Below are 27,079 nucleotides of genomic sequence, written 5' to 3'. Positions count from 1 at the left end.
GCCGCCAGGATAATCTCCTAACACCACTTTCTAGGCACTCCTGGCTGAGGACCCACAGGGGCCCCGCCCTAGCTCTAGGCCTTATCATAGCCTTGCCACAGTCTGCCCACTTGACTGTTTAGACACATTATCTCACGTCTTGTATAGTATGAGTGTGTGCCCTCACCGTGTGTCCACGTGGCTCAGGGCATGCTAAGCACACCACTGTACCACTGTACCACCAACCTGTTTCTCCATTGTACCAAGGACCAAATGCTGCTACCAATTCTATAAAATCCAGGGCAGAGCATGCCTCTTCTGCCCAGCTGGCCTGCCTCTATCACCCCGCGTCTGCCTCATTAAAACCTACTGCAGGCACTAGGCAGTCACGTCCATTTCGTGGTCCAGCTTCTTGCTATATGTTGGCCCGTTCTTCTGGGTCAAGCTTTTGTCCACAGAACCAGAAGAGTGGCACACGATGACCATCTAAGCCAGGAGACTCCTGGGTTTGTGTGATGAGCACTCTTTCCCAAGGGCACGGTATAGCAGTAGGGTAGGAGGGGGCAAGGTTAGGCAGAGAGGAGATGCCAGCAACTGACCCTCGCAGGCCTGCTGTCCACTCCGGAGGCTATAGCCAGCCGTGCACATGCAGGAGCGCGTCGTCTCTGACGTTGGCAGGCAGAGCTGGGAGCAGTCTCCATTGTTGGTACTGCAGGGGTTGGTACCCTCATGTTCTGTGGAAGGGTGGTGGACGGAAAGAAATCGTGAGCCGAGCTGGCCTTCGTAAGGGACGGGCTTGGGCTGCTCAGGGACAGGATGCTCACTGGGGTTCACCTTGGAGTCAGGGTCTCACCCAATCCACCTCTCAGGCCTTTTATCTTCCTAGACCCCTGGACTTTTTCTGCTAAACTGAGTCTACCTCAGTGTGGGGGAGGGGGACCGGTGAGGAAAAGCAGCCCCTGGGGTGATGAGGGGAGCCTAGCCCACCCTGCATCCCCTCGCCCCACTGTTCTGGCAGGCTGCTCATGAGGCCAGCTCTGAAGCTACTCTCCTAGTCCTCCATGCTTACTGCTGCAGACCCTCTGGGTGCCACGGCCCTCACCCATTGCCTACCTAGCTGGATGCTCTCGTCATACACCTTCATATGCATCACCAACGTGGTGCTATTCCGCAGCACCACCGACCCGGAGCCGTCGGCCTTGTTGCACGTGCCCATCTTCTCCGACACCTGGTCTGCCCACCACAGCTTGTCCCCTGCGGCAACAGGTGGGATTAAGACCTTTGGGGCGGCCCACGGGAGGCTCCCCACCACCACCGAGCCCTGCTGTGCCCGCCCTTACCCTACCTTCCACCCCCTCCCCACCCAGCCCTCACCCATGATGGCTAGCGCAGTGGCCTTGCCCAGCTGGCTCCTCATGGCATCGATGATCTCCAGCTCGCTCCCGTCCAGATTGCAGCGGTTGATCGTATGGTTCCCAGAGCTGATCCAGTAGAGCTTGCTCTCGGGGAAGTCGATAGCCAACCCTGGGAAAAGGGAACGGGTGTCACAGCCATGGAACGTGGCACCGGGGCCAGACTCAGGGCCGGGAACAGAGTACGCTGAGGCTGTGTGGGTCTGGGACAAGGTGGGGTTGAGAACAGGCACTAACGCTGGGGGCCGGGAGAGGCCCAGGGCACCGGGGAGAGGTACCAGGAGCATCTCCTAACTGGGGAATTGGAGGCCTGCAGGAGCAAGCAGGGCGAGCGCGTACCCACGGGGCCCTTCTGGCCGCTGAAGAGCAGAGTGCGGTTGCTTCCATCCATGTTGGCCATACTGATGTTGTCCCCGTCGGTCCAGTAGAGCTTTCTGGGAAAAGAATGGAGAAGAGAGGGTTAAGGGTTCTCTTCTCCCTCCTCACACGGGCATTCCGAAGCCCTGAGCCATACAGACTGACCCACGAAGCGGGTGGACGACCAGGCCGTGCGGCTGCTCCAGGCCCTGCACCACGGCGTTCTTGAAGGAGCCGTCTAGCCGGGCCACGTTAATCTGCTTCTTGTTGGTGTCATAACTTGTCCAGAACAGATTTCGGGACACCCAGTCCACAGCCAGCCCATGGGCGTTTGGCAAGTCTGAGGGCACAAACAGGGAGGAGGTGGGGGTCGGGACGGGCTGAGGAGAAGATGGTTTCTGGAAAGCCGAGGGTCGAGAAACGGGCTAAGAGCAGTAAATGGAAACAAAGTTTGGGGAAATGGTATCGGGACCACAGGACATGGTTGGTGTGTGTTGGGGGTGGGGTGGGGCAAGGGCAGGGCCAAAACCTGCAGAGACGACGGTCTCCACGCCTGTGCCATTGATGAACGCCCGCTTGATGGCTTGTGTCCGCACATCAGACCAGTAAACTCGCTGCTCGCGGGCGTCATAGTCCAGCACCGTGACGTTGTCGATGTCGGGCACCGTGAAGGAGATGATGTAATTGTAGTAGGGGGCATCCAGGTCCACGCCCCGGATCTCCATCTGACGTGCGTACAGCAGGAACTTCTTAAACTCTGTGGGGCGCAGGCCAGTCACTGAAGGCAGTCCTTTGCCTTCAGGCTTCCTGCCTGGGTTAGGTCCCTCCCAGACTCACTTCTGTGGGCTCCTGGACTGCTATGACAGTGACCCTCAACCTCCCTAATGCTGTGACCCTTTAATACAGGTCCTCATGTTGTGGTGAAACCCCCCTCCTTCCCCCCCCCCCACAGCCCCTGCACCCCCGCCAAACCATACAATCATTTTCATTGCTACCTCATATCTATGATTTTGCTATTGTTAATTCATTGTAACGTCAAAATCTGATATGCGGGGTATCTGATAGGTGACCCCGTGAAAGGGTCGTGACCCCACGCACGGATTGAGAGCCACCGCAAAGAGGCAGCGCCACCTATGTCAGATCCCGGCAGCTGTAGCTTCTTCCCACACTGACAGTCAGTCCTCTGCTTAACCCTAGGGACCTCAGACCTCTCCTTCAGCCTCAGTTTACCCACAGCTGTTGGGGGAAGCGGCTTCCTACCGTAGCAGGTGGTGTTGTCCTTGTGGAGCTTCATAAGATGAGGACAAGCACAGGACACGGTCCGGTTGTAGTTGATGAGGCACAGGTGGGAACAAGGGCCCCGGCCCCCGTTGGCCTCGCATGGATTTGGAGCTGACCGGGAGAGAAGACAGCAAGAGCATCCTGTGACCTACCCTGCTCACCCGGATCCTTTCACCTGGATCCCACCCCAACCCTCATCCTCCCTGTGCCAGCACAGCCCTCCCCCACCCTCCCCCCACCTCCCCCCACTCTTCTAGCACCCTCCCTGTCCAATGGCTAGCGGCTCCTTTTCAGCTGCCTGTAAGGCACAAGTCCCTTACCCATGGGCTGCCGGGAAGGGTGATACACCTGCAGGTCGAAGGGCTGGGTGTTGGTCCTCTGCACCACGGTGACATTGTGGCCAGTCCACTTGTTGGCCTTGGCCAGTGTGTTTGTCCGCCAGTCGGTCCAGTATACCTCCCCACCATACAGTGTCACCGCAAATGGGTGTGACAGGAATTCGTGTCCCCGGAGGACCTCCATGTGGCCGGAGCCATCATACCGGGCTGAGTAGATAGCATCTGACCTGGGGGGTGTAACAATTGGGGGGGGGGAGATCAGTGATGGTCTCAGCAATGATGTTCTGTGCTCAGGCATCCACCTTCTCTCACGCTGCCAATGCCCCCCCCGCCCCCCCCCACCAACTGAGTACACAGGGAACTCTTCTTCCTGAGGAATGTAAGACTGCGGGGGGGGGGGGTAAATCCAACAGGTTGGAGTCTAGCCTTGTGATTGCCTTCCCAGGGTTGCAGCTGTCACCTGGAGCTTTGGTGCAAAGTTAGGAAACTGGCACCTTCTCTTTGCTCTGGGCTGACAGAGCGCTTAGCAGAGGGGACGGTGGAGAGGCGCAGGTCGCTACCCTGCTCCTTCTGCCCAGCCCTCTCGTGGTGCTGGCTTCACTTTGTCCCTGCTGGTCCCGGCCCCTCCCCTGCCCAGGTGGTGCTGCCGCCCGCCTCAGCCCTGCTTGGCGGAGTGCTGCTGACCTGGCATCGATCCAGAGGATGCGCTTTTCCAGGTAGTCCACGGTGAGCCCGTTGGGCCAGCCCCCGGAGCCTGTCTCTCTGTGGATGGTTCTGCGCCCAGCCCCACTCATGGATGCTGCCTCAATTCGTGGCAGACTGGCATCCCAGTCTGTCCAAAACAGAATCCTAGGGAGAGAGTCAGAAGGGACAAAGTTGGGGGTGGTAGCCCCATGATAAGACATGTGGGGGGCGGCGGGGGAGGATCAAGGGTACCAAGAAGACAGGCGTCCTTAGTCAGGCGGAACAGGGGGCTAGAGAGGCGCAGATAGAGTCCCTCACCCATCCCGAGGGTCCAGCGCAATTGCTCTTGGGTGTTCAATGTCCCCTGCCAGCAGGGTGGTTCGGAGGGTCCCATCCAGCTTGGCCACCTCAATCTGGTCCAGGTTGCTCTCCACCCAGTAGATGTTGCCTGCGATCCAGTCCACGGCCAGGCCCTCCGGCGTGGCCAAGCCATACTGAATCACCACCTCGAAGCTAGTCAGGGCTAGGAAGAGAGGTTGCTTGTGGTTAGAGACCCCTGGGGCAGGGCATGGCGGAGGTGTGGGTTCCAGGGTCCCTTCATCCTGACACTTCTGCCAAGATCACTGAAGGGCCAGCTCCCATGGGCGGTATTCCCAACACTCTTTCCCACTGGGAGGTAGGTAGAAAGGGGGGCTCCTGGAGGAGGGGGCAAGGGCAGCCACTTTCTGCACGTAGGGTAACCTTAGAAAGGAGGTCAGGGAGGGTGGAAGCGTCTGGGATGGCACTTGGGTTTTTGGTTTTGTTTTCTCGAGACAGGGTCTCTCTGTGTTTAGCCTTGGCTATCCTGGCGATTTGTAGCCCAGGCTGGCCTCGCACTGACAGAGATCCGCCTGACTCTGCCTCCCGAGTGCTGGGATTAAAGGTGTGCGTCACCACGCTCAGCAGGACAGCACTTGTTAGAAATGATGCAGGATGTCCTGAAGACACTCTAGGTTAGGAAACCCACATGTCTTATTCTTTCAGAGACTGGCATGTGGTGAGCAGATCGCTTTACTTAGCTGGTCTCCTGGAAGTGGACATTTGAGATGTTTTCTGGTTCCTTTTATAGTGAACAATCCAAATTCCTCTATTAAACCACACTTTTCCTTGCCTCTGTTCAGATGCCACCTCCTCAGGGACCCACCGTGACACACAATTTAAAACTGTCTGGAGGGCTGGAGAGATGGCTCAGAGGTTAAGGGCACTGGCTGCTCTTCCAGAGGTCCTGAGTTCAATTCCCAGCAACCACATGGTGGCTCACATCTATCATGTGATCTGATGCCCTCTTCTGGTGTGCAGGTGTACATGCGGGCAGAGCACTGCATACATAATGAATAAATAAAGCTTTCTTGATCACTGTTGTGTCCAAGTGCCCGGTGTACAATAGATGCTCAATACTGAGCCTGTGGTGGCTCAGGCTATCGTGAGACAGAGGGCATTCCAACCCTACCTGGCATTTTCCTTCTAAGCCTGAAATTCAGAGATTGGAGAGCCAGGCTTCAGGCCATTCCAAAGAAAGGGTGATCATTTCCTTAATTATCAGGCTGGCAGCAATGCTGACGATAATTATGGGGCATCAGGCTCTGAGACCCAAAGCAAAATCTAACCCAATTAAACAGGGAAGTGGGGAGCCGAAGCCTCAGGTTTGGGGCCACCTGGATCTGGGTCTGTGACCTCCAAGTGCCCAAGTGCCATCTGTGTGTGTGATCCTGGCACCGCTCCCAGGCCCAGCAAGTCACCTCCGTTGTCCAGCAGCTTTCCCCGGTAGATCTTGTCCTCTACCACGTCCGTCCAGTAGAGGGCGCTCTGGCTGAGATGAAAGTCCAAGGCGATGGTATTGCGCAGGCCGGGCACCAAGACGCTGTAGTCCCCTTTGTGAAGGTCTATGCGCCTGATCTCGTGTCGGTTGGAGAAGATGATGAACGGTTTGAAGGGATCTGGTGGGAAGGCACGATCCGGTCAGCAAAGGGCTCACACTAAAGCCTCTGTGCCTCTCTGTCCAGGCACACGCAGGGGTCTCTGCCCCCCTTGGCCTTCTGCATTTGGCCACTTAAGCACCCAGCCCACTGTACCTTAGGGATGGCGGCCTTACCCAGACTGCGGCAGCTCTCGCCATCAGGCTCCAAGACCCAGCCCTCGTAGCAGGAGCACTTGACGCTGTACTTGTTCTGGTCACATCTCTGGCTGCATTTGAGGTGCTTGGCACAGTAGCTCTGGATCTGGCAGGTACGGTTGTCAGGTTCCAGCTCCATACCCAGCGGGCAGGAGCACACAATGCCTTCGCCAGGGGCCACCGAGCAGTTGTGACTACAGCCTCCGTTATTCAGAGTACACTGGTCTGGAGGGGGGTGGGGGGAGACAGGCAGGGGACAGGCCCAGGGTAAATATCTGGGAAGGACATGGCCCTGTGGGGCCTTCAAGTTGTTTTCTTTGTTTTGGTTGGATTTTTTGTTGTTGTTGTTGTTGTTGTTGTTTTTTGTTTGTTTGAATCCATTCCAAGCCTGGAGCCCTACCTGTGGCCCTTGCTAAGCCTCTACCTCCCTGCCCAGGCTCCCTCAGGACCAGGACTGGGACACCTAGGCCCATTACCCCTTCTCCTCATATCTCTCTCTCTCTCTCTCTCTCTCTCTCTCTCTCTCTCTCTCTCTCTCTCTCTCTCTCTCTCTCTCTCTCTCTCTCTCTCTCCTGTACCCTCTATGTCTATGTTTGAGGCCTGGGCATTTTGCCTCCTCTATGGCAGGGTCCTTAGGTCAAGGCCCCTTTCTTTGATCTTTCCCTACTCAGGTTCAATGTGGGGGAGGATGCAGAGGGAGATGCCCTGACGCCTGACATGCCCTGGAACTTATGACCCTGCTGCCAACATGTCAGCAGTTTCTGGGCCAGTCTCCGGTGCCTTTCCCTTCCCTCCTCCCTTTCCCAGAAGTCAGGTGTCCCTCTCTGCTCTGGGGCAGCGAGGTCACCCCGCTCAGTCCTCCCTGAACCTGATCCCGTACCTCCTCACTCATTCTGCACATTTTGCCCATTTCTGCGAGCCCAGTTACATCCCCCTCCCGCCTCAGGAAGTCGGCTTAGCTCACGCCTTGACCCTGTACCTCAGTTCCAGCCTGGCCTCCCTAGTCAGTGGTCTGACTGAGGGGAGAGTCTGTTCCAGGTCAGGGGTTCTAACCACTCCCCCCCCCCCCGCCCCAAGGCATGCCTTCAGAGTGGAGGGACCCTGGACTAGTTTATTGAAGGGATTTGTGCCTCCTCTTCTTCATCTGGAAACTACTATTGCTGCCTCACTGGGCTGTAAGAGTGGGGGTTGTTTCACACAGGGCCAAGGCAAGCCCTAGACCAACGCACGCCTTTGGAGACATCCGAGTAACTGCCCACTCCTGCCCCCGGATCCTTTCCTACAGACCTGCCCTGGCCCCAGACCTCTCCACAGTGTGGCCTCTCCACACTGCTGACCCCAGGACCCGCCCGGGCCTCACCGCAGAGCTCGCCCTCGTCGGAGCCGTCTCCGCAGTCGTCTTTGCCATCACACAGCTTGTCCGGGGGCAGGCAGACGGAGGTGTTGTTGGCACAGGGGTGTGAGGGCGGCCTGCAGGCCAGGGCCTCACAGTTCTCCTCGTCAGAGTTATCTTCACAGTCGCTGTCACCGTCGCACACCCACGCTTTGCTGATGCACCGAGCTGAGGGATGGGATGGGCGCCGAATGAGGGGCCTGGCACGGAGACTGGGCCTCAGTGTGCCCTCCCTGCCCAGACCCCGTGTGCTTATCAAATTGCATCTTCACTGGAGTGTTCCGCAGCCCACTGTGAACCCTGAAACCATTTCTGCCAAATTCACACAGGCAACTAAGACGGTAGTAGCCTGCAGAAGGTGCTGATGCTCAGTTCTGGCCAGGGTTTGGGTTCCCAGGGTCCTTCACGCCAACACTGGCCCTTTTCTTGCTCTCTCCTCCCCCACAATATCAAGCCGCCCGTGAAGTCCCCAACATGGCCTCCTCCTCCTACCCACGCTGTTACATTTAAATCCTCTTTTTCACCTGAGTCCTTGCAGCCAAATTTGACATTTGGGTCACAAACGTGGGTCACCCCTTCACAGCTCTTCTCATCACTGGAGTCCATGCAGTCAGTGTCCCCGTCACAGCGCCACCGCAGGGGGATGCACAGGCCGTCTAGCCGGCACTGGAACTCATCCGTATGGCAGCCTCCAGGGGGTCTTGTGGCTAGAGGACACCATGGGGGGGTGGTAGGGGGTGGCATATCAGGAAGGAGAGGCACCCTGGGACAGACCTTTCCTACCACCTCTGCCTAGCCTGGGCGCCAAGCTGAGGAGGCCCAGAGCATCCTGTGAGCCTGCCCACAGCTTGCCAGCAACAATTCATCAAGACAGTCAGATGTCACATCTTCAAGGACCCCGGGTGACCATTTTATCTAATGTCCCTTTTCTACACTCATGAGATGTTGACTGGCTGAGTATTTATTTTGTCAGGACAAAGCTCAAATGCATCCAAACTCATTTGTTTCCTGCATTTACTCCACACTGAGTGCCAGCTATGGTCTAGGCGCTGCCCTGGGCACTGGCAGAGACGGAGACCAAGTCCTTGGCTCCCACATAACTTAGGGTCCAGCGAAGGGAGATAGCTCTAGGCCATGACTGCAGGCCACGGCACCTGTTTAATGGTGCCAGGCTGATGGGATGACATTTCAGATAAGACAGGTCAGCTTCCCAGCGGAAATCACTTCAGGCAGGGATGTGACTCGTGAGAGTGAAGCTACCAGGATCCGTGGAGTTGTGCATCCAGGGGGAGGCCTCTGAGATGGGCCCATGGGGAGGGGCATAGGTCAGATGGGTGTGGGAGGTGAAGGTCTCAGCATTTTCCCCCATGTGTGCAGAGAGCTGGCAGTCTGAGGGCAGGGTTGGGGCACAAGCTCACTGGTCCATCAGGGTTGTCCTGTATCCCATGTGACCCTGTAGGCCAGTGACAATAGTGAAAATGCCACCCACGTGTGAGCATGGATGGTCAGGTAATGGGGCTGGGTCTCACGCTGCCATGCCTAGGATCTGACTTGCCTAACCCAAGGTGCCTGAAGTTCAATCTAATCTCTATCCAGGGTTGCCTTTCAAAAGTACCAGCAATGGGGCTAGAGAGATGGCTCAGTGGTTAAGAGCACTGGCTGCACTTCCAGAGGTCCTGAGTTCAATTCCCAGCAACCACATGGTGGCTCACCACCACCTGTAGTAGGATTAGATGCCTTCTTCTGATGTGTGTGAAGATAGTATACTCATATACATAAAATAAATAATTTTTTGTTGTTGTTGTTTTTTTTTTTGTTTTTCGAGACAGGGTCTCTCTGTGTAGCCTTAGCTGTCCTGGACTCGCTTTGTAGACCAGGCTGGCCTCGAACTCACAGAGATCCACCTGTATGCGCCACCACACCCAGCTAATAAATCTTAAAAAAAAAAAAAAAAAAAAAAAAGTACCACCAACATCATACTATCTTCCAGAGCTGCCCGGTGCCTCCCAGGTCAGCCCTCTGCCAGACTCTCTAATGCTTGCAGAGCTGCCTCAGTTTCTTGTCCCTGCATGAGGTGCCTTCCATCTGACTGGCCTGCCCAGCCCTCGCCTCGGAGTTCAGTTTCCCCTTTAGTCTTTACTTCCGAGTTTCCAAGCCACCTCTAACCCATAGGAAGTCTCACACTCTCTACCTAGTCAGACCGACCTCCTCCAGTAGGGTCCTAGGTCTGGGAGGCTCAGAACCACAGGCGAACCGGGCTAACCATACCACCAATCAGGTCTCTGATCCCACACGCCAGGTCCACCCACCCCATCTCCACCCGCTGCCTGCACAGAGGAAGCCATTCCTTCAGATCTGCCTGGCTTGTTGGGCAAGGCCTGCTCTGCGTCACACAGCCTGCTGGGATCCCTTCCTAGGCCAAGTCCTTTCCAGAGGTGACCCTGCAGAGACAGTTGCTGTCTCCTGAGCCTCCTGTGACTGCCTTGGTGCTGCTGCTGGATGCACAGTGGGTGGTCCGTGGCACCTAGCACAATCCTAATGCGGAGGCAGAGACTAGCTGGCAGTCCATGGGTCATGTGAGGCTTAAAGAAATGTTTGTGACTTGGTCGAGCTGAACCACAGTCCCTAAAAAGATGCTGAACCCACCACACCTGTCAAGACCGCCTTGTTTGGCAGTAGTGTTTTTGCAAACTGAAATCACTGGGGTAGGGCCCAATTAACAGTATTAATGCTCCTATAAAAACAAACACTTGGACCCGGGGACAGACACACTGAGGGAAGACAGCACGTGCCGAGGAGAGCACGCACGGGATAATGCAGCTCACACAAAGGAAGGCCAATGTGTTCTGTGGGGAAGTGCACTTCTGTTAAAAGTCACTCAGGTTGTGGTACTGAGCTGCAGAAACCTTAGGAAATTAAAGATGCCAGCTTTAAAATACAGTACATTTAGCCAGGGTGGTGGTGCACACCTATAATCCCAGCACTCAGGGAGGCAGAGGCAGGTGGATCGCTGTGAGCTCATGGCCAGCCTGGTCTACAAAGCGTGTCCAGGACAGCCAAGGCTACACAGAGAAACCCTGTCTCAAAACAAACAAACCCCCAAACCCCAGTAAATTTCATAGGGGGAAAAAAAGGGACATTTCTGATTTTTTCTTAAAGCCAGAACCATCTTGTATTTGCTGTCTTTCATGGCAGTGATGGGCCAGAGCTGAGAAGCCAACACCCCCAGAGGGGACTTGTGACCTTCAGGAAACTCATCCTCCTCTGAGAGGCCCCATAACCTGGGCACTGGGCGATTCCCCGCTCTCCTTCCAACCCTTTGTTCTCTTTCTTCTTTCTTTTCTTTTTTTGGGACAGGCCTTACTCGCTAGCCCAGGCCGACCTCAGTGATCCATCCTCCTGCCTCAGCCTCTTGTGAGGTGGGATTATAGGTGTGGGCCACCGGGCCCACCTAGACTTCCTGTCTACCCACTGCTCCGCAGACAGCTGCCTGTGCCTCTCTCCTGTGCCTGCCCTCTCTAGCCTCCCCGTCAGCAGAGCCACGTCAGTGTTTTGTAAAGAAACTCAGAGGCGAGGCCCACAGAGATTAAATAAGCTGCCCAAGGCCACTCAGATAACAAGTCACAGGGTTTGGAGCTGAAACCTAAGGCCACCCAACTGCCAGGCCCTCACTCTTAACAGCGTGTGACAACGATATCCCAGCAAGCTCTCCCTCCTATGGAACTGGAACCTCCTCAAGGACAAGGGGCAAAAGCCTCATGGATCTCAGGGTTCCTGGGTAGTGACAAGGCAGGCGGGGTGGGGGCGGGGTGGGGGCGGGGTGGGGGCGGATGAATGCTAGTCCCAGGTGCTCACCCTGGTTGGTACAGTTGGCGTGCGTCTCATCACTGTAGTCCCCGCAGTCATTGTCCCCGTCGCACGTCCAGTGCTCAGGGATGCATCTCCCGCTATTGCACTTGAACTGGGTGCTAGAGCAGGAGTGGCTGCAGCCGGCCTCGTCACTGTTGTCCCCACAATCGTTGTCTTGGGGCGGGGGGGGGGGGCGGGGGAGAGAGGCAGGGGAGAAGGGGAGGGCATGGTCAGCAGAGCAGCCTTTCCCGTGAACCCCCACAGCTTGACCCACTCTGCCCCCTCATTCCTGCCCATGGCCCGCCCCACCCCACCCCCCCCAACTGAGAAAATAACAAACAGAAAAGACACAGAAACTGCATAGACTGCAGCATGCACCATGGCCCACAGGCTGGGGAGTGTGGGGAGGGAAGGCATTAAGTGGGCTCCAGGAGGACCCTTCCCCAGTCTCAAGAAAGCTGGCGCTGGAGGCAGGGACTGTTTACTTTGGGGGTGGGGGTGGTAGTGGTTAGGCAGAGGTTCCTCTGGTTTGGGACAGAAAGGAAGGTGGGGTGTAGGTGAGACTTGGCTGGCTGGAAAGGCCTTGATCCAGCCACACCCTGACCTTGACATAGTCAGACACTGGCATTGCACTGGGTGCTGGCTCCCCGGGGCTTGCCTATAGCCGAGGTTAGGGTAAGTCTAGTGACGTAGGTGTCTGTCTGCGCTGAACATCCTGCCTCCTAAGTCATAGGGCGACTGACTTCCCTCTGCGCTGACCGGATTCTCAAAGACCGAGGCTAGCCGGTCCTCTATGTGTTCCTCCCCCAAGTCTCAGTTTCCTCAGTACCACCTCTGTCATGTCTCCTCTGAGCAGCCCTGAGCCCACCCTGGGGCTGCTTCCCTGAAACAGCCTCTGTGGTTTTTGTCTGTGCATGTCCTGGCAGCTCTGGACCAGGCAGCCTAGGGGACTGGGGAAGGCTGAGGCCCATTGGGGGCTGTGGGGTGATGGTGCATGTGCCTCTATGCACTGACCGGCAGGCTCAGGACAGGTCTTTTCGTCAGAGCCGTCCCCACAATCCTTCTCTGAAACACAGAAACCGCCAGGGCAACCATTGGCACTTGAGACGCAGCCAGGGGGAGGGAATCATGGCGCTGACCTAACCAGTCGTCAGGTATGAGCCAGGGCAGGAGCCACTGCGGCAGCGCATCATGGCACAACACAACACCATGCCAGACAGGACGAATCCCCGAAACAGTACACACGACAATATACACACACACACACGTGTGTGGTTACACACACTGCTGTCCCCACGGCACAACACAACACCACGCCAGACAGGGCAGACCTTCCACGCCCCCCTGACATCACCTGGTCCGTGGCTGACCTTCAGGTGTGTTCTGAAGCCCAGAGCTTGGGGCATACAGTAAGAACCCCAAGAGACAGGGGGTGTAGGGAGAAGAGGATGGGCCCGAGGCTCCTTGCTCTGCCTCTCTCCTTACCCAGCTTTCCTCAGCCCCTTGTGTCCTCCCAGAGGGTGACAGCCCTGCCCTGCTAAGGCAGGCTGATGATGCAACAGCAGGGCCTTCCTTCTGCCCACTTTGGTACCCCTGTGGTATTTCTGGCTCCTCCTCATTTCTCCTAGCCAGTCCCCCGGGGTTTCTGTGCACCACAGAGAGCTGCAGCTTGAGCCCAAGGTCTCCATCTGCACCCCCCCCTACATCCCCCCAGCCCCGGCTATGGCTTCTGGCTTTCCTAGGCATAACATAAGAGGAGGGAGGCCAGCTCTCACCATTGTCACATCGCCAGTTGCTGTTAATACATCTGCCGTTGTTGCAGGTAAACTGAGTCAGGGGGAAGCAGGTAGGATAGGCTGTCAGAGAGAAAGAGAAAGAACAGTTGAATAGGGCCCTCAAAGCCACACTGAGTCGGTGGTGAAGGGGGCCATTCCACAAGCAGGAGCCTTTAGCAGAGCCAGGCCAGGGCCCATTCACCCCAGCTAGGGACCAACACGAGGCCCCTGAGCCCCCCCCCCCCAAAATGGACAGCTGTGACAGCGGGCTGGGCTGCCGTCCCCTGCTGTAGACAAAACTCACCAGAGCCACAGAGACCACGTACTCCAGGCCCAGAAACACAGGCTCTGTCCCTCCCTTCCCTCCCCTCCCCTCCCTTCCCCTCCCCTCCCCTCCCCTGCTGTCTCCCTTACCGCAGGAGGCTGACTCATCAGACCGGTCCCCACAGTCGTCATCCAGGTCACAGGTCCAGGAGATGGGGATGCAGCGGCCACTGGCACAGGAGAACTGGTTGGGTGGGCAGGTGCGAGCTGGGGGGCGGGGAGAGGGGGGCGGGTCAGGTGTAGGCGTTTGTCATCCAGTCCCTCTCTCTTCCTGTTGGTCCTCTCCCCCCTCCCCCCCCTCATCCTCCCCCTCTGTTTGAGATGTTATTCCCTAGTGTCCCAAATCACACTGGTGCCTGACCCCATCCCCCCAGAAATCTCTGGGACCTTTGGGGAAAGGCTCATCCATATTCCTCTTCGTATGTGTCTAGAATTGTGTCCGCTCCCCTGTCCACCCAGCTCCGTCGGTCTGTCCGTCCTGACAGGGTACGGGAGGCTCCACAGCTTCCTCCCCTCTGCTCTAGATATGCAGGCGGGCTCTTTTCTTTCCTTCCCTGAGGCTTCCTCTGTCCGCCCAGCCCTGGGTCCCCACTACTGTGGCCCCCCATCCCACACCTGAACAGGTGGCATTGGACTCATCCTCGCTGTTGCCACAATCGTTGTCCCCGTCACAGAGCCAGCGGTTGGGGATGCACCGGTTGTTCTCACATTTGAAGCGGTCCGAGGGGCAGGTGTGTTGATCTGGGGAGGTCGGGGGTAGGGGGCGGGGGGAAGAGGGTAAAGGTCAGGGGTCAGAGTGGAGTCTCTGGTTCACTCAGGTGTGGACACATCCAGCACCTTGCTGCCTCTGCTGCCAGGGGTGGGGGAGGGTGACTCACGGCACAGGGCCGGGGCCTCGTCACTGTTGTCCAGGCAGTCATTGTCGCCGTCACACTTCCAGCGCTCCTGGATGCAGCGGTTGTTGGCACAGGCAAACTCGCCCGGCTGGCACTGGGGTGGAGGCACGTAGGATGGGTTCGCTGTGGGCACCGCAGGAATGGGAGTGGAAGAAGGTCAGACCCAGGCCACGGGGCAGGTGCTAAAACCCCTGTGTTTCTCTTTTGATTTACTGGGGTTAAAAAAAAAAAATACTATGGCCGGGCGGTGGTGGCGCACGCCTTTAATCCCAGCACTTGGGAGGCAGAGGCAGGTGGATCGCTGTGAGTTCGAGGCCAGCCTGGTCTACAAAGCGAGTCCAGGACAGCCAAGGCCACACAGAGAAACCCTGTCTCGAAAAACCAAAAAGAAAAAAAAAAATTATATACAGAGTAATTTTTCCCCAAGTATATAACTTTCCATAAGCAAATTATTTGGTTAGATTGGGTAGCTCCTTCTCAGGCCACACAGTGATGTCTGAATTTCCCTGCAGTCTAAAAGTAAAACAGCTCTCAGGAGAGCTCATTACGACACATCAGAGATGTGTGGAGGTCCGCCACTGATTCCCTCAGCCACCCCTAGGCATCATCTCAGGGGCCCCCCAAGTTCTTGTCCTGGACTTCCACTGCAGGGATGAAGACATGCCCCAGACCCCTGCGTGCTCCACCACCCCATCCTCAACAGGGGCCCCTCGCCATCACCCTCTGCCTTAGCATCTAGCTGACCTTTGTCTAAGCCACTGGCAACCTGGAGCCCAGACTGCTATCAGTCACCCTGAGCTTTGCACTTCCCTTTTCCGGTCTACAAGTTGGTACGTGTGCTCCTTGTCTGAATGGCTGCTGCTCGGCTCCTCTCCTTCTCCCCTTCCCAGAACTCAGTGACCTTCTCCAGCCACGCCCTGCCATGGCTAAGGATGCTCTGCTCCTGGTCCAGGGTCACGTTCTCTGACTCCACTCTTAATGATGCCAGTGTCTACAAAGGTGACCCTGTTTCCCTGACCCCTCAACATTCTGCCAATGTGCTCAACCCTCACCGACCTCAGTCTTGCTCTCAGCTGGGCACTGGTCACTACTGACCTTTTTCTGGTTTTTCTTTATTTTTGTTTTTGTTTTGTTTTTGTTTTTTTTTGAGAGAACATCTCACTATGTGGCCTTGGCTGGCATGGAACCCACAGAGACCCACCTGCCTCTGCCTCCTAAATGCTGGGATTAAAGGGGTGTACCACCATGCCCAGCTACTGACCCCCTTTTCACTCCGGGGACTGTGATAAAATGATCCCAATTATGGGAAAGGGCAAATAGGCAAGAACTGCAGAAGGGCATTTAACAAACGGGCGTGGAGGCCAGACTTCCTGGTCAGAATGCCTGTGCTAACTTGGGCCTTGGCTTCTTCACTTGTAAATAAAAATGCTATGCCCACAGACACTTTAGGGGATAAGTAAGTTATGACATGGGACATGCTTACAACACATAGTCTATGCTCAGTGAGTGTTGGCCAAGATTACAAAGCAAAAACAAAAGCCCTGAAAATAACAACACAACAGCAGAGAAACAGTTGAGGAAAGGATGGGACATTTACTAAACGGTACAGTTTGACCATTAAAAATGCTGCTATGGCTGGCCGTGATGATGCACGCCTTTAATCCCAGCACTGAGGCAGGAGATCTCTGTGAGTTCGAGGCCAGCCTGGGCTACACAGAGAAACCCTGTCTTGAAAAACAAAACCAACAACAGACAAAAGATGCTACTTATGAACTCATGACACCCGGCTAAGTGACAGAAAAGAGCGTGCATGCGACATGACTCTAGTTATGGGGAAGTAAATGTGTAAAGAAACATTTGGGAGGATGCCCCTTGGAATGGCATCTAGAGTTGGTAGAATTAGGGGTGTTTTATGGATCCTTTATATTTTTTTATACTGTGCATTTATTCATTTTTACAATGAGTATCCACTTTAAAATATTTATTTATTTATTTATTTATTTATTGTGCATTTGGTGTTTTGCCTGCATGCATGTCTGTGGGAATCAGATTTTGGAGTTACAGACAGTTGTGAGCTGCCATGTGGGTACTTGGAATTGAACCCAGGTCCTCTGGAAGAGCAGCCAGTGCTCTTAACCTCTAAGCCATCTCTCCAGTCCCCAGTACTCCCTTTTATTTTCACCTTAATTATTTGTATGATACTGAGAATTGACCCTAAGGCCTTCCCCAATGATCAACAGCTCTAGAACTCTACTTGTTTTTTAGAAAATCAAGGCTTTTTAAAATCATAAACTAGAGCCAGGTGTGGTGGCACACATCTTTAATCCCAGCACTCGGGAGGGAGAGGCAGATGGATCGCTGTGAGTTTGAGGCCAGGCTGGTCTACAAAGGGGAGTACAGGATAGTGAAGGCTACACAGAGAAACCCTGTCTCAAAAAACCAATAAAATAAAATAATTTTTAAAAAATAATAAAATCATGAGCTTAGCGACTGAGAGAGGGCTCGACCATCAAGAACAACGGTTGCTCTGCCAGAGAAACCCGGTTCCATCACCAGACCCAGGGAATCTGATGTCTTCTTCCGGCCACCATGGGCACCGCATCACACAGTAACAACAAAATAAAGTACACATGTAAGGGGTTGAGGGTGTAGCCCAGTGGCACAGTAATCTGGTGTGTTTGAGGCACTAGACTGATCCCCAGCACTTTAAAAGAACATAATACTGAGAATGTTGTGATGAGCCCCAAGAGGCAGAAGATGTGCACACATTCCCAGACTACACACTCAGGAAAGAAAGTGGATGGTTTACCACAGAGCTACGGTGGTGTTCGCTGGCTTTGTTGCTCCTAATTTCCCTTTTAAAGTTATTTATTTGTTTATTTTGAGACAGGGTTTCTCTGTGTAGCCAGGCTGTCCTGGAACTCTCTTTGTAGACCAGGCTAGCCTTAAACTTACAGAAATCCTCCTGCCTCTGCCTCCTGAGTGCTGGGATGAAAGGAACAGGACTACTATTCTGAGCAACAGTGTTTTGAACTACTGTAATTTTACTCTAATAATGGTGAATTAAAGTTGAAAGCAGTTTTTTTTTTGTTGTTTTTTGTTTTTCGAGACAAGGTTTCTCTGTGTAGCCTTGGCTGTCCTGGACTCACTTTGTAGACCCAGCTGGCCTCGAACTCCCAGAGGTCCACCTGCCTCTGCCTCCTGAGTGCTGGGATTAAAGGCGTGCGCCACCACTGCCTGGCAAGTTAAAAGGAGTTAAGAATAGCTCCCTCCTCACATGGCTGGCCAGTTCCTCATTCTTTTGCCCTGATCTTCATGACCTTTCATCAAGCCTGCCCACCCCCAACCCGCCTTTAGCCCCAGAGCCTTCCCTGAACCCCATCCCTTGCTTCCTGTCAGCCCCACAAGGCCCCTCTTAGCCTCCTTAATCTCCCTCTGGGACCAGAGCACCCTCCCATCCTCCTCCGTTCCCCTGCTGGAGCTACCTTCCCATCCTTGACCCCAGCCAGGCCCCTCATACCCAAGCAAGTGACACCGTCTGTGTCCAACACCTGGTCCTCAGCACAGGCACACTGGCGGCTCCCGGGGGTGGCTAGGCACAGGCTGCTGCAGCCTCCATTATTTACCCGGCACTTGTTGGTTCCCACTACAGGAGAGGGGGAGCAGAATTAGGAACGAAATACACATGAGGAGATGTAAGAGAAAGTCAGGAGGGGAAGATCACGTTGAGAGAGAGAGAGAGAGAGAGAGAGAGAGAGAGAGAGAGAGAGAGAGAGAGAGAGAGAGAGAGAGAGAGAGAGAGAGAGAGAGAGAGAGGAGAGAGGAGAGAGAGAGAGAGAGGAGAGAGAGAGAGAGAGAGAGAGAGAGAGAGAGAGAGAGAGGAGAGAGAGAGAGGAGAGAGAGAGAGAGAGAGAGAGGAGGAGAGAGAGGAGAGAGAGAGGAGAGAGAGAGAGAGAGAGAGAGAGAGAGAGAGAGAGAGAGAGAGAGAGAGGAGAGAGAGAGAGAGGAGAGAGAGAGAGGAGAGAGAGAGAGGAGAGAGAGAGAGAGGAGAGAGAGAGAGGAGAGAGAGAGGAGAGAGAGAGAGAGAGAGAGAGAGAGAGAGAGAGAGAGAGAGAGAGAACACACAGGCGTGGGACGAGAAGTAAGTAGGGAACAGAGTGAAAGAGCATCCCAGAAGCCTTAGATACCAGAGCCTGGAGTCCCACACCAGCCCGCTGTCCCCAGCCTGTACCAAAGGAGCACCTTGCTGTTGTTGTGCGTCATACATTCGGATCTCAAAAATCGGAGGCCGCTCGCTGCGCAGGAGGGTCACAGTGGGGGGTGCGCCTGCTGCGCCCCGTTCCAAGCGGTAGACACTGCCACTCCGATACTCAGTCCAAAAGAGGTAGTTGCCATGGTGACACAGGCCAAAGGCATGATTCAGCTCAGGACCCTCATACACAATCTAGGAACGGAGGGGATGTTTCTGAGGAGATGGGGGCAAATAAGAGATGCCTGAGAGGTACCTAGGGCCCCCCCCTGTAATGCTGACGCCTACAAGTGACCAGAAAGGACACACTCTCCATGCTGTCCTCTAGCCACCGTTCATCCACTTATTTTTCCAGCTAATAAACATTTACTGGGATCTGCTAAGGGCCAAGCTGTGCCGGGTAGTAAGAGAGCGGGCTTGTCCTTGAACACCCACTGTCTGGTGGAGGGCGTATGTGGGTAATCTGGGGGAAAAGGAACCTAGAGATGACATCCAAAACAAAGTGAGCAGGGAGGAGCTGGGTGGATTCCCAGGAAGCAAAGGCCCGGGCAGCAGAGATCTTACAATATGCTAGGAATAAGAAGCTGTCAGCCGGGCATGGTGGCTCACGCCTTTAATCCCAGCACTTGGGAGGCAGAGGCAGGTGGATGGCTGTGAGTTCAAGGCCAGTCTGGCCTACAAAGTGAGTCCAGGACAGCCAAGGCTACACAGAGAAACCCTGTCTTGAAAAACAACCAACCAACCAAGCTGTCTAGCGTGGCTGTTCAGAGAGAGTTGGAGCACGGAGAGGAGGAGACACAAGCAGAGGTAGCCAGGGGCTGCACTGCGAAGGGCCTGGTAAACCAAGACAGAGTTTGGTCCACACACCTAAACACAAACACAGCTCATGAAGTATAAAACCACCCAAGTGAACAAGCCTGCATATATGTTGTCCCCAGGCATTGGTGCATGACCACGCCGAAGTGTGTTGTATGTATGTATCTATGCACACACAGTGAGGTACACACAAAATCATTAGATGCAGATTGACACTCTCAAATGAACAAGGCAACATAGGCGACACACAAACATACATATTTGTAGGGCCACAAGAAGCACATAGCCCTGGACACACAGACATCTACATTCTCACGGAGTCTCCTGCATAGAGACACACACACGGTCAACAATGCACACATGGCTGCCCACCTTCCGGTCTGTGCCGTTCAGCAGTATGGTCTCGATTCGGTCGTAGAAGGCATCCACCCAGTAGAGGCGCCCAGCCGGGATGTCCAGGCTTAGCCCATTGGGCCAAAGCACTGTCTTGGAGGTGACAAAGATATCTCGGTGTGAGCCGTCCATCCAAGCCCTCTCCAGCCGCCCTCGCCGGCTGTCCTTGGGGTCCTCCTCCCAGTCCGTCCAGTACATCCACCTGTGGGCAGTGACTGGTCAGCACCACACGGGTCACCCGTGCCACCAACACACTCTGTTCATCCCAGTCACTAAGTAGTACCCAGAACGCTTTCCTAGGGGCCTGAGTCGTTCATCCCTGAAAAACCACACCGCACTTCCTCAGGCCTCCACCCAACAGACAGCTGATGGATGCCTACCACAGCGCGGCACGCCCCTGACACCCAGGGGTGCAGCGGAGACCAAAGTTTCCCACCCCTCGGGCGCTCACATCCCACAAGAACAAGTCATTCAAGAAGGTCGCGTTAGAGATAAAATCAGGAGGAAAATTAAGAGTGATGGGTAGGGAGAGTAGAAGCGGGCGAGTAGGGGTGAACAGGGAGGGGGCCACGAGGGCTCCTCCGAGACTTGATGCTAACAAGACACCAAATCTGCTGGTTACCAGGGAGTTCCAGACAGCAAATAATGGGGAGGGAAGACAGGCTGTAGATGTGGGCAAGCGAGCTCCGGGCCGACCCAAACCCTAGGGTGGTTCAGGGCAGCCAGGAGAGAGCTCTGCACTAGGAGAGGCAGAAGCAGACTCAGGGTGTGTTCGGCTCACTTTCCAGCCTCCCATTCCTGCCTCAGTGACCAGCCTGCCTCAGCTGTTGCCCTCCCCGGTTCTCTGCGATGTGCATGCTCCCATCCACCCACCCACCCACACCCCCAAGGCCTGGGCAGACTCACCCATTGAGTGGATCCACTACAATGGCCCTGGGGTGCGTCATCTTGCCCTCAATTAGCGTCTTTCGGGTCTGAGCAGCCTTCTCCAGCCTGGCCACGCTAATGGTCTTCTTGGGGCCGTCATCCGTCCAGTAAAGGTTATCTCCCATCCAGTCCACAGCCACGCCCTCGACATTGTGAATGCCTGTGAGGGGGTAGAGTGGGCGATGAGGGTGACCCTTAAAGGACACGTGAAGCAGGGGGTGACGGTGGCCAGGCAGGGGGAGGAGGAGGCACGGCGTGTCCTGAATGGTGGGCCAACGGCATGGGGGGCGGGGAGGGAGGTTGGGGAGGCACGGAGAAGACCCTTTAGTTGCCACCTCTGTGTTGTGTCAGTCTCTGAAAACCGCACGGGGCAGCCAGGAAATTATGTGACTCGTGTGGGCTCTCGGGTGAGGGCATGTCTGGACCTGTGCTTCGGGGGACAGCTGAGGCAATGCGTACTGGTTCCTAGCACGGGTGTGACGCAACATCTTAGGCCCAAAAACCCTGAGCTCACAAAATAAATAAATTAGGAAGTTATTTTTTTTTTTTATTTTTTATTTCTTCCCCTTAGCCAAAGGCTTCATCTCAAGTATTCCTTAAATAGCAGTTCCCTGTATAGGGAACCCCAATCTCTTCCTGGGCAGGAGTTACCCTTGATTTCCACACAATCTTATGATTGCTGACTGCCGAGGTTCTCTGAGCTGCACACAGGGTGGGGAGCAAGGTGCAGAGTGGTGGCTGGCATCAGCCAGATCGACTGGTTACAGAACAAGATCCTAAGGCCCCAAAATACAGTTCTGAGGCAAAACACACACACAGCCCAGAAGCCATCATGGGGAAAGCTCTGATGCTACCACACACTGGGCCTGCCAAAGTAGGTCAGAGGGACAGACTAAATGGAATTAATAGGACGTAGTTTTCTCAGGCCGCGTAAAAGTGCGGGTTTCCGTGGCCACGAGAGATCCAGCCGCACAGACAATATGCATTTACCCTGGTGGATGGGCCCTGTCTGATCTGGCAGGCCCAGCTCTGACTCAGGGCCTCTGGCCTCCCCTGGCTGTATGCTGCACACAGCTCCAGGGCTCTGAGCCAATGGCAGAGAGACCCTGAGTTTTCCCAACGGCTGGCAAAGGCTGCCCACACTGCCTAACCCATCCATCCTCCTGACTCTTTCTGGCTCAGCCAAGAAGGGGGTCACAGAGGGGTCAACCTGTCTATCCCCTCATCTCCATGCCAACCGGCCCAGCCAGCTAGTCGGCAGAGGAGAAGTCTAAGCCTCTGATGCCTTCCTGTTCCAGGCATCACGTCCCTCAGGAGCACCCCAACACACACACACACACACACACACACACACACACACACACACACACACACACACCTCCCTCTCCTCACACCCGTACCGTCCTTCAGGATGGTCTCTCTCTCAGTGCCATCAATCTTCTGGCGGCCAATGAGGTAGCTGGTAGTGTCGGCAAAGTAGATGAAGCCAGTCTCGGCATGGAAGTCCAGAGCCCGTGGGTTCATAAGGTTTTCAATGGGGATCATGTGTTCATCCGGGACCTTGGCCCCCATGTCCATGCCTCTGATGATGCCTGGCCGGCCCTTGCCGTACACGAGGAACAGTTCATGTTCAGGCTCTAGGGTGGGCACAGAGGGGATATAGTTTTTACACACACACAGGCACACATGCACCACACAGGCACACGTGTGCCACACATGCATGCAATGTATGTACACACACACAAACACGAATATACATGCAAGTACACATGCATGCACACATGCACGCGCACACATATATACACAAGCACACATGCATGCACACATGTATGTGCATACACACATAAATGTATCCACACACACGTGTTCACACATGCACTTGCACACATGGTCACCACCCAGCTTTGGATCTGGGTCTGAGGGGCTGCAGTGCATTGTGTGTGCTGGGTCAGGAGACAGGGAGCAGACGGGACTCCCGAGTCAGTGAGAGAAAACACAGGATAGCACGCCCCACTCTAGCCCTATGCCACTGTGGCCTGAGGATTCGACATGAGCAGCTCAGATGGGAGGTTGGAGGAGGGTAGCCTGTTTTCGCTTTAATGCGTCCACTATTCAGTAGTGAAATTCCGGGCCTAAAAGGAGAACTTGCAAAATATGTTGGAATCTGGTCACTTTCCACCACTTCCTCTGCCACCATGCTGGCCTAAAACCACATCACTCTAACCCGTGTCACAGAAATAGCCTCCTGGCCTCTTCCCTGCTGCCCGGCCTCTGCCTAGCGCAGCAGAAGCTGCACAGTATGGGCCCAGTCACACGCCATTTTTCCCCGCAGTGCCATAGGCGTCTTGCTCCAGAGAGAAATTCTCTTCACCTCCTTTGCTTGCATCATCACTGGTCCCACTGGTCTCCACGCCCTACACTGGCCCCAGGGCCTTTGAACTCTAAGTTCCCTGAGAAATGTTCCTCTTCCAGGTGGTCATGTGACTGGCCACCTTCCCTTAACCACAGAGATCTTGGCTTAGACATCATATCCTCAGATGGGCCCTCACTGCCATTTTAACTCTTCTTCTGTTTTGTTTTCCTCACACACCTTTCTTTGCCAAAACAGTGTCAAACACCCCGTGGGCGTCTGTTGAGTGAACGGGTGACGGAACAGCGCTGCTGCTCTCCACGGATGTGGGTCCCTTACATCTCTGCCCTTTTGTCTCTCTGCAGTGGGTTGTGGGGGGAACATCTGCAGGCCCATCCCTCTCGCCAGCAGGCCCACCTGCCCAACCCTCCCCGCCACTCACTCTTGCATGATTTCCCGTCACTTCCCAAGCTGAAGCCAGACCGGCATCTGCAGGTCCTCGCCTTGTGACTGTTGGCCAGCAGGCAGATGTCGGAGCAGCCACCTGGCTTCCCGTACTGGTCATTTTCACAGGCATGACTCCGCACTGGGGGCAGAGCAGAGAGCTGTCAGCGCTCCTCAGGGTTAAGGGAACTGGGGTCGTGGAGGCGAGGGTATCCATGGGAGGAGAAGCCGCGGTTGGTAGCTTGGGACAGATGCGAAGGAGTAAAGGGTTCCTAAGGGCTATGACCCTGAGCTGGGAGCCCTGTCGGGGAGACCGCTTACCCCGGGGCTGACGTCTCTGGTGGTAGATGTGCAGGGCGCCACCCTTGTCTACACGGGTGACGACCTGGTACTCGGTGCTGTTGAAGCGGTTAACCCTGATCACACTCGTCTTCTGCTGGGTGTTGGCGTTGTCTGAGTTGGTGGCGTAGAGATAGTTCTCAAACACAGTCAGGCCATAGAGGTGCTCAATCTGAGAAGGATGGCGGGCAGGGTTGGTCAGCGACATGAAAGGAGTGTTTCCTTCACCCCAAACAGGCCTGTGGCTGCCACCCAAACTCCATTGTCTACTTTCCCAGCGTCACCATCCAGTTTGACTTAACATGATGGCTAACATTTTGGTCTCCTCTGTTCTGGAAATTTTCTGTTCGTCAATGTCCTGCTCATCCCTCACAAAGTGCCTCTTTAAAGAACTTCTGGAGTTTTCTTTTTCTTTCTTTCTCTCTTTTTTATTTCAGGGGTGGGGGCAGGTGGCAGTTTCAAGACCGGGCTTTTCTGTGTAGCCTTGGCTGTCCTGGACTTTCTTAGCAGACTAGGCCTGCCTCTGCCTCCCGAGTGCTGGGATTAAAGGCTTCTTCTGGAGTTTTCTAAGAGAGCTTTTCCCCCTCTGCCTGTATGGTGACACTGCTATACAGCACCCGGTGTGCTGACCAGTGGACCATCCCACCCACTGAGGACAGGAAAAGTGTCCCTTGCAGAATTACGCTCCCTGCAAACTCCAGGTGAGCTACCCTCGGGCCGTAACCTCCCTGGCCACGAAGAATTGCTCTGTCTGACTGAGTACACGCTTGTGTCCCAAGGAAGCCTACAGCAGCCAGATGCTTTAACGTGCCCAACATAAGGGGTTAAAACCAGAAAAGTTCCAGGCAAAGCCCCAGGGATAGCGGCTGCTGCTGCTGCACAGGCACGCCACTCCAAAACGGAGGTTCCACCACTGAGCAGCAAGACTTCCTGCCTGGATATGAGCGCTGCTGCTGCCTCTGCTGCTGCTGCCCAGTTGTGTAACCTCTGGCAAATTACCAAACATCTTTGAACCCTGTTTGTGTCAACTGCCTGCTCATCCCCCAGGGGTTATTTTAAGCATTAAAAAAAAAAAAAAAAAAGGAAAGAAAGAAAGGAAAAAAAAAAAGAAAAAGGAAGTAAAAGATATCTTTGAATGACTGTTCCCATAAGATTCAGAAGCCATATCCTTCCTCTTCTAACACATTCCTGCTGGTGCCACGGCCACCAGAAGGCATGAGGCTGACCCCGCTCCCGTGCTGTCTACGCTTACTGGGAGGCGGCGAGATCAGTGCCCCCAGAAAGGTCTCCCCCCTCACCATAAGACTCCGATTAATGGTTCCTCCAGTGTAACCTCAGACAAAATCTCTCTCACCAGGATGCCTTGGATGATGGTCTGCCGGCCCTTGCCCTCATAGTCTACCACCTCAATGTAGTCCAGGTAGGCGTCCGCCCAGTAGACAAGGCGGCTGACAAGGTCCAGCGTGATACCGTGCGGGAAGACAATCTTGCTGTCCACCAGCTTGGTGCGGTTCTGCCCATCCATGTCGCAGCGTTCCACCTTTGGAATCTGCCCATAGTCAGTGAAGAAAACCTTCCTGTGGGTGCACACGTGTTAAATGGGGTGCGGGTCCTGGGACCCCCCTCTTTCCCACTATAGCTTCTGCCTCCTCTTCCCAGGGTCAGAATCCCGCTGGCCACTCTCACCCCATGGCAGGATCCAAGGCGATGCCCTTGGGATTGTAGAGTTCCAGGTCTAGCAAAGTGACACAGGTGTCCCCGTTTCGGTTGCAGACGAAGATCCTGTCGTCAATGTCATCCACAAAGTAGAAGTTTCCTGTCAGCCAGTCAATAGCCATCTGCTCCACGTCTGGAGGATGAATGAAAGAGCTAAATGGGACAGACCCTCCCACAGGCGCTCGGCCCTCCTGTGAGCTCGCCTTCTCTGGGGCCTAATCCTCCTCCAGCCAGCGGCAGCCACCTTCCCCGAGCTCCTGTGAGTGTTATCGGCAGAGTCGTACTTGGATTCTCTTTGTGATTCCAAGTCTCTGGTCTCTCCACATAGAAGTCTCTGAATCTAGTCACTCCCCTCCCCCATCCCGGGCTCAGGGCTGTCATGAGCAAGAGGGTCTAGGTAAACATTAGCTGACTGACAGCTAATGTCCCATTTCTAATCCTGCCTTCAAAAGGAAAAAATAGCTTTTTGGTAGTGCCAAGAGGTGGAAGGATAGGGCTACCGGCTCACCCCAATACTTTCTTTCTTTCTTTTTTTTTCTTTTTCTTTTTTTTTCTTTTTTGGTTTTTCAAGACAAGGTTTCTCTGTGTAGCCTTGGCTGTCCTAGAGTCACTTTGTAGACCAGGCTGGCCTCGAACTCACAGCGATCCGCCTGCCTCTGCCTCCCAAGTGCTGGGATTAAAGGCGTGCGCCACCACGCCAGGCTACCCAATACTTTCTTTTTAATCTGCTTTTACTTGAGATAAGAGCACCCTAGCTAACCAAAACAGCACATCTTTGGTTTGGGCCTGACTTATATTTGCTTTACATGGTAAAAGTCTAATTATTTCATACTAACAAGAAGTGCTGGCTGGAAGCTGTACATGTTGCATAAATTACACACACACACACACACACACACACACACACACACACATACATATTGGAAAGCAGAATGTTTGTAAATGAACTCAGCTTGGAGAAAAATACTTCAAAATATTAAGTCCATACGGCATGACACAAGATTGGTGGCACAAGGCTGGGATTCGGTAACGTGAGTCAAACTTCTTCTTGCCCTCGAGTCCCTGTTTCCTCCGTGTTGTTACGCAATCCCCTCCCATCCCAGGGAAGTGCGGAAGGAATGGGAAATGAGGTAGAAAGGGCCCAGGAGGAAGGTGCAGATAAGACCCTGGAGATAAACCAGGAGAAGCAGAAAGAGGAGCTTCTGCTCAGCACAGAGCGGCTACCACAGTCGCTCCAAGCTCCAAGCCGTGAGGCGCCACAGGAGGCAGGCGAGTCAACGAATGACTGCTGGAAATCTGGGGACAAGAACAGCTGCTGGCCTCCTTCCCAACACAACACCAAGATGTCGTCCCCCCCACCCCCCAACTGATCCCTTTCAAATACAGCTGGGATGGTGTTAAGGCC

General features: G+C 54.7%; 1 protein-coding gene across 1 annotated transcript in view; it reads right to left on the bottom strand.

Moving 5' to 3' along the window:
* Positions 1-27,079, bottom strand: part of LRP1 (LDL receptor related protein 1) — a 69,625-nt gene that overhangs the window by 29,977 nt on the left and 12,569 nt on the right. The window contains exons 5-32 of the mRNA XM_084759046.1: positions 25,645-25,807; positions 25,313-25,535; positions 23,941-24,130; positions 23,618-23,761; positions 22,226-22,462; positions 20,805-20,985; positions 19,878-20,100; positions 18,683-18,884; positions 17,961-18,086; positions 14,423-14,563; positions 14,160-14,285; positions 13,635-13,751; positions 13,221-13,301; positions 11,452-11,619; positions 8,121-8,303; positions 7,564-7,764; positions 6,183-6,428; positions 5,830-6,027; positions 4,370-4,574; positions 4,052-4,216; positions 3,350-3,594; positions 3,009-3,140; positions 2,278-2,505; positions 1,914-2,088; positions 1,731-1,825; positions 1,354-1,503; positions 1,093-1,233; positions 579-713 (exon numbers count right to left, since the gene is read on the bottom strand). Of these exons, the coding sequence (XP_084615172.1) occupies positions 579-713; positions 1,093-1,233; positions 1,354-1,503; positions 1,731-1,825; positions 1,914-2,088; positions 2,278-2,505; positions 3,009-3,140; positions 3,350-3,594; positions 4,052-4,216; positions 4,370-4,574; positions 5,830-6,027; positions 6,183-6,428; positions 7,564-7,764; positions 8,121-8,303; positions 11,452-11,619; positions 13,221-13,301; positions 13,635-13,751; positions 14,160-14,285; positions 14,423-14,563; positions 17,961-18,086; positions 18,683-18,884; positions 19,878-20,100; positions 20,805-20,985; positions 22,226-22,462; positions 23,618-23,761; positions 23,941-24,130; positions 25,313-25,535; positions 25,645-25,807 (4,821 nt within the window). The remainder of the gene's footprint in view (positions 1-578; positions 714-1,092; positions 1,234-1,353; positions 1,504-1,730; positions 1,826-1,913; positions 2,089-2,277; positions 2,506-3,008; positions 3,141-3,349; positions 3,595-4,051; positions 4,217-4,369; positions 4,575-5,829; positions 6,028-6,182; positions 6,429-7,563; positions 7,765-8,120; positions 8,304-11,451; positions 11,620-13,220; positions 13,302-13,634; positions 13,752-14,159; positions 14,286-14,422; positions 14,564-17,960; positions 18,087-18,682; positions 18,885-19,877; positions 20,101-20,804; positions 20,986-22,225; positions 22,463-23,617; positions 23,762-23,940; positions 24,131-25,312; positions 25,536-25,644; positions 25,808-27,079) is intronic.

Source organism: Acomys minous, assembly GCF_964271855.1.
Source record: "Acomys minous genome assembly, chromosome: 15".
Lineage (NCBI taxonomy): Eukaryota > Metazoa > Chordata > Mammalia > Rodentia > Muridae > Acomys > Acomys minous.
The sequence above is the reverse complement of the archived record's forward strand: the minus strand, read 5'-3'. Positions and strand labels throughout refer to the sequence as shown.